Genomic DNA, 6520 nt, shown 5'->3' with positions numbered 1-6520 from the left:
GGGGCTGGAACTCACGGACCGCAAGATCGTGACCTGGCTGAAGTCGGACGCTTAACCGACTGCGCCACCCAGGCGCCCCAAATTGCAAATATTTCTAAATGAATATTCAGCTTTTATTCTAAATTATTCTAATCAGCAGTTATGACTTTTTTGGCTACAACTATTTATCATTGTCATTATTGTTTCTTAAAAAGCAGAAAAAAAAAAAAACCCACACAAATTTAATTCCAGGCTTATATAACAAACTAGTAGTCAAATCATGTCATTAATTTATTGTATTATTTAGGATCCCGAAATTGTTCTTGTTGAAACCCAAAGAATTGATCATTATAATATTCATTTCTATGAATTACATAACATTATTTTAAATTGACTTTCACATTTTTGGGGGTTTGTTTTCCCCCCCTTTACCCACTAGAGATTGCTATAACCCAACAGACATTGATTTTTCCATCATTAGATATTGGATGAATTTTTCTTTAAATATCAATGCTTCAAAATACGATTTTCTTTAGGAAATAATAAGTACTATTCTAAGATATACGTTATGCTTGTTTAGAATGCTTTCAATGTCTTTGTTGATAGCTAACATAAACTTTAGAAATAAAAACATTTTAGAGATTGTTCTAGATTAACTACTTTATTCTACAGGTAAACTAATGAAGAGAAGATAAAATTCAAAGCAGTTAAATTTTCATTGTAATAGTGTATATGGAGCTTAGAAAAAGTTAAATATGGTTTTGGAAGGATTTTGATAATTAATTTCACTGTGTTCCCAGCATTAGGGTGTAGAAGTGTTGAAAAATTAAGCCCAATTAGGGCAAAAGTTTGATAATTACTGATTGCAAATCCAGATCACAGGTGGCTATGTGATGCTTTTATTTTGTTTTGCTTATATGATGCTTTTATTTTTAAAAAATACCTGCCTTCGTCAGAATCCAATTAACAATGGTACATAGTTACATGACATTCTTTTTAGCACTCTACTTATGAGGAACAGGTTAATGACAAGCATCAAAAAGTGGTAATAATAAATTCAATAAAATAACTATGTATTCTTGAGTTAGTCTTCACTTGATATGGCTGTTCCTTTATATTTTCCATTGACATTTGATGTTTAGAATAGTAACTTTTTTCTTTTTTTATTGAAGTATAGTTAACAGAGAGCAATTTTTAAAAATAGTGATTCTTAAAAATCTTAATCAGAAAAATCTTATTGATAGCAATATTATGTTTGTTACTGTGCTTACTGTGTGAAAAAAAAAGTGTACTAGTACATTTTAGAAACATTTGAAACAATAATATTAATTAAACAGGATGCCTAAATGCCTCATTTCCTGAACATTTTAGTTAATCAGGCTTATTTTTGGTACTGGAATCTACTGATAGGAGTAAGTCCTATAAGAACCAGGAAGTAAACCATATTTCTTTGTGTTCTTTAAACTTCTTTCTTGAATTTCATATCTAATTGGTCTCTGTTTTTGAAAAAGAATAGAAAAACCTGATACTCCAGAAAAGAACAACAGCATTTATAAAAAAAATAATTAGTAAGGAAAAAGGAATTATAAAAGATAATTTAATATAAATGTCTTATATATGTGTGTTAAGAACTAAGAAAGACTATATGGACCTAAGTTATAGCCAGAAAGGATTGTTACACAAAGAACTTTTTCACCAAGAGTCTAAGTAACTATGAACCTTTACAAAATCAACATCCTTGGGAAAACTTAAATATAAGAGATATTTAGCTCTCTGAGATGGTTTCAGTATCTGCTGATGGGGGAAATTCAGAAGAAGCAAAACCTGTTTTATGTAAATCCCAATAAAACACCTATTTACAGTGGTAAAAAATAGAGTACTTTGGCTAATTGAACATTTAGATCAATTTAGAATATTTTCAAAAACTAAGGTAAACTATTAATGCTAATGGTGTTCTGAATTTAATTGCTAATTGAAAAGGTAGTTCTGAATCTTTCAGTTTCTCCAGGTTAACCCTATATACTTCAGCATTGTATTGAAAATATAAAGGGTTTAGGATCTAGGGCTTATGGTGCCAGATCCTAAGCTTGTCCTCTGAAATTGTTTTTCGGGGTAAACCTTTCATACCTCCTTTTTAAATTGTCAAGTATTTATTTCTCATGAAATAGGAGTAAAATGTACAAAAGAATAAAGATCTAGTAAAATTTTAGGGAGTTCAGAAACCATTGTTTAATGGGAGGAACACTAAATAGAACAATAGTATCGAATGTAAAATTTGGAGTAAATCTGACATATCTTCAAGATAAAATGTCCTGTGTCTCCTGTACATACTAAAAATGTACTTTGTATTGGTATTTTTATAGGTCATCTTTAAAAATACATACATGGCATATCTAAGGGTGATAGTTTTAACCATCGTTAAATTATTCCACAGGGACTACACAGTAGGAATAGCTTACCAACTCCCCAGCTGAGGAGGAGCCCTGGAACTTCCGGTCTGCCACCTATTGAACAGTCGTCGTCCCGGTGGGAACGCAGTAATGGCAAAAGGCCACACCAAGAGTTTGGCATTTCAAGGTACAATCCCCAGTCTTTTAAAGAAATTTGAGTCAAATACACCCACTTTGTTTCTGTTGAATGAAGTTTGAAATAACTAAAGCAGAAAGGAACAGTTGAAGTATTTTAGATGTAGGACAGCATGGGTAGGAATAAGGCATAATAGCGAAACTGATTCTTAAAAAGAAGCTAATGTGTCTTCTCTGAAAAGTTAAGTACGTTGGGTACAAGGCATGCTGGGGCCTAAGAACATGAATCAGGGAGGCAGTTTAAGGAAACTAGGGTCAGTTTAGGACGGGAAGCGGGAAAGGTTTTAAATCGGTGTCTGTGACCGTTGTAGGGGCAATCACACAGGTCCAGTGCATGGTATCCAAAGGAAGGTCAACAGAGCTACTTACTTGTTAACGGAGGAGCACATTTCCAGGGCTCATCTCCGATGTTAGATACAAGGTAGCAAAACTCTTGTTCCTGCTGGAGGACTAAGACTACTAAAATATTCTGTACTCACTTGAGGATTTACTTGGAACTAAACGGTGCTAATCCTACACATGAAGGGCATCAGTAACCGTAGCTCAAGGAAGGTGGGAAAATGCAGGAGCTGAAAATTTCTGAATGTAAACATACCCATCTACCCTCATAACAAAGGAGTCAATACTTTGTCTTTTAAAAGCCAGGAGACGGGGTGCCTGGGTGGCACAGTGGGTTAAGCGTCCGACTTCAGCCAGGTCACGATCTCGCAGTCCGTGAGTTCGAGCCCCGCGTCGGGCTCTGGGCTGATGGCTCAGAGCCTGGAGCCTGTTTCCGATTCTGTGTCTCCCTCTCTCTCTGCCCCTCCCCTGTTCATGCTCTGTCTCTCTCTGTCCCAAAAATAAATAAACGTTGAAAAAAAAAAATTTAAAAGCCAGGAGACATAGTGATCTCATGTGTGAGTTATGAAGTTCTATGTAGTCAGTGATCTAACTGTGTTAACAAAATTGGAATTAGGGGCGCCTGGGTGGCTCAGTTGGTTACGCGGCCGTCTTCGGCTCAGGTCATGATCTCACGGTTCGTGAGTTCGAGCCCCGCATCGGGCTCTGTGCTGACAACTCAGAACCTGGAGCTGTTTTGATTCTGTGTCTCCTTCTCTCTCTGCTGCTCTGTCTCTGTCTCTCTCTCAAAAATAAGTAAACATTAAAAAAAATTTTTTTAAAAATTGGAATTAGGGTAAAGTTTCTGCTAAACCACTGTTAGTATTGAGCACTTTGTTTAGCTTGAGCTGTAGAGTTACACATTTGAAACAGTAGATGGCAGGATTGGATCATACCGATTTATCAGTTAAAAGTGGTGTTAACGTTTATATAGGAAATGTGATCAGATAATTGTAATTTTCCAGATTCTTGCAGGATTTATTAATTTGAATTTTCTATAATGTATTCAAGTAAATGAGCTCCTTTTTTTATAAAGGAAAAATTGAATGAAATGATACATGAAACAGGAATGGGTTGAATTACAGAGTATGGTAAAGGAAAATGAGCTTTGGTTCAACACTTGCCCAGAACCTAAACATAATGGTCTTATTTTTGTTGTTGTTGTTGTCGTTGTTGTTTTTTAATGGAAGCAGGATATGGGGAAGTCAGTGATATTGTGAACTGAAAATACAACATATTTCTTAACCACAGGGAACATCATCTTGAGAATATTGTTTGGCTTAAAACAGAATGGTGAAAATGATTGCTTTTTAATCCTTCAAAATCACACTGATGTAATAGCAGTACATTTGCAATTAAATGTGATACAGTGAGTTAAGGTCACTTTTATCCTGCTGACTTAAGATGAATGATATTAAAATAGAAACATGGTCCAAAGAAAATTAACTCTGAGAAATGTTCATAAAAGAGGTAAATGTACGCAGATTCAATGTAATTACTTAACTCTCATTAAAACAAAGCCATGTGCCTCATGAAAGATTTAGAAACTTGGAGAATAAAGTAATTGGTGGTAATATGTATGTCAATCATATTAGATAGCATAGCTATCAATCTTTCATGTATGGTAATTTTTTGTTCAGGAACCTTTAGGCTTTAATAGCTCAAACCGAATAGACATGTGAATCCGGAATCACAAGGCATTCATTTTGACTTTGTTGGAATACTCTAGAACTGAGGTCACATATCCTACATTTTTTTTCTAAATTTAAAGATTTTTTTTAAAGTTTATTTATTTATTTTGAGAGAGAGAGAGAGAGCAAGTCGGGAAGGTGCAGAGAGGGAAGGAGAGAATCTTAAGCAGGCTCTGTGCTGTCAGCACAGAGCCCAGTGCAGGGCTCCATCTCACAAACTGTGAGATCATGACTTGAACCGACATCAAGAGTCAGACGCTTAACCTACTGAGCCACCCAGGCGCACCCCACATGTCCTACATTTTTGAATCTTGATTTGAACACAGCTTTGGATTTTGATGCTAGCTTCTCTGACTGTGATTTTAAATGACTCTATGCTTTCAACATGATTCCAGTTTTGAACCTCTCATTCCCTAAAGCTGTGACCAAAACCAAATGTCTCATCTCTCCGGTAACGTTTTCATGTTACTGCTTTTCTGCCCTCATTTCCTGACACAATACTGCTACCCTCTCACTTAGTGGTTGGTTTAGAAAATGGATTTAGCTAGAAAACTTGGTGTTTGCATCCTCTTACCTTGTCGTGTAGATACCTGTTGTCAGGTCTGTCTCTGCGTCTCTTTTCCTTTCTGTTCCCTCTTCTCCTTTATCGCTTTATACTGTTTCATGCTTTATATCTCCTTACATGGGCTATTGAATTATCCTCTCTTGTTTTGTAAACATTTATTTATCATTGAGAGACAGACACAGTGTGAGCAGGGGAGGGGTAGAGAGGGAGACTCAGAATCCGAAGCAGGCTCCAGGCTCTGAGCTGTCAGCACAGAGCCCGATGCAGGGCTCGAACTCACAAACTGCAGGATCATGACCTGAGCTGAAGTCGGTGGCTTAACCAACTGAGCCCTCCAGGCACTCCTGAATTTTCCTCTTAATTGACCTTTCCATTTCTAATATCCTTCACTGCCTGTTCCATCTCCTACCCTTCCACGACAATTCTTCCTTAAATGAAACCTTGATTATACAGTTTCTCTGATCATTAAGTTTTTTGACCCTTAACCGATGCCTGTAGAATAGTGCCCAACTTCCTAGCCTGGGATCTGAAACCCTGTTATTCCCTCATGACAAAGCTGCACCCTTACTTGCAAAAATGAAACAATGTGAAAGATAGGAGCAGTCTTGCAAAAAACGTGACCAGAAGAGTGACTTGGAAAGCTCTCTAGGTGAAAACAACAGGCATGTGACTCCTGTTAGACTCTTCCTTGAACTTTCCTGATAATTTTGTTTTTTGTCTAACACATTTGAAAATTGAGTTGAATTACAGTTTGCAGCCCCACCTTGTTTGAGTGCAGAGTAATATAGGATTTAATTTTGCTTTTCTTCATGCTTTGTCTGGAGAAAAAAGTGAAGTGTTATAAACTGTACAGTAGCTGTGATAAACAGAATCCAAGGGAAGAAAACCACCAGGAAGAAGGGCTAGTCATGTTTGAGCAGCCACTGCATTACCTGCCCTCAAGACTTCACCTCTTAAAGTTCACCTGTTAAAGGACTTCAGATTTTAATTAAGAGGGCCATTGTTTTACAAAACCAAAATATGTCCATCTTTCTCTATTTATCTGAAATTCCAGTCAAGCTTAACTATTTGCTATTCTCTCTGTTCCTCCGCTTCTATGCTCCCCACTCGCCCCCCCCCCCCCCACCTCACTCCTGCAGTTGTTCTCTCTACCTTGAACAGGTCTTCTCGGCCTCATGCTTCTACAGCGTTCAAGATTGGGCTCAGATGTGACCTCTTAAGAATAACACCCTGATACCCTCCTCTCTCAGTTTCCAAGGAGAAGCAATCTGTTTCACCTCTGAATCTCCTTAACACCTTTTCTTTGCCTTTCATGGCACTTT

General features: G+C 36.9%; 1 protein-coding gene across 1 annotated transcript in view; it reads left to right on the top strand.

Moving 5' to 3' along the window:
* The window catches only part of PDE3B (phosphodiesterase 3B), a 179233-nt gene that overhangs the window by 120127 nt on the left and 52586 nt on the right, over positions 1-6520 (top strand). Inside the window, exon 4 of the mRNA XM_040456792.1 lies at positions 2414-2556. Coding sequence (XP_040312726.1) covers positions 2414-2556 — 143 coding nt within the window. The remainder of the gene's footprint in view (positions 1-2413; positions 2557-6520) is intronic.

Source organism: Herpailurus yagouaroundi, unplaced genomic scaffold, assembly GCF_014898765.1.
Source record: "Herpailurus yagouaroundi ecotype Mexico unplaced genomic scaffold, PumYag 218, whole genome shotgun sequence".
NCBI lineage: Eukaryota > Metazoa > Chordata > Mammalia > Carnivora > Felidae > Herpailurus > Herpailurus yagouaroundi.
The sequence above is the reverse complement of the archived record's forward strand: the minus strand, read 5'-3'. Positions and strand labels throughout refer to the sequence as shown.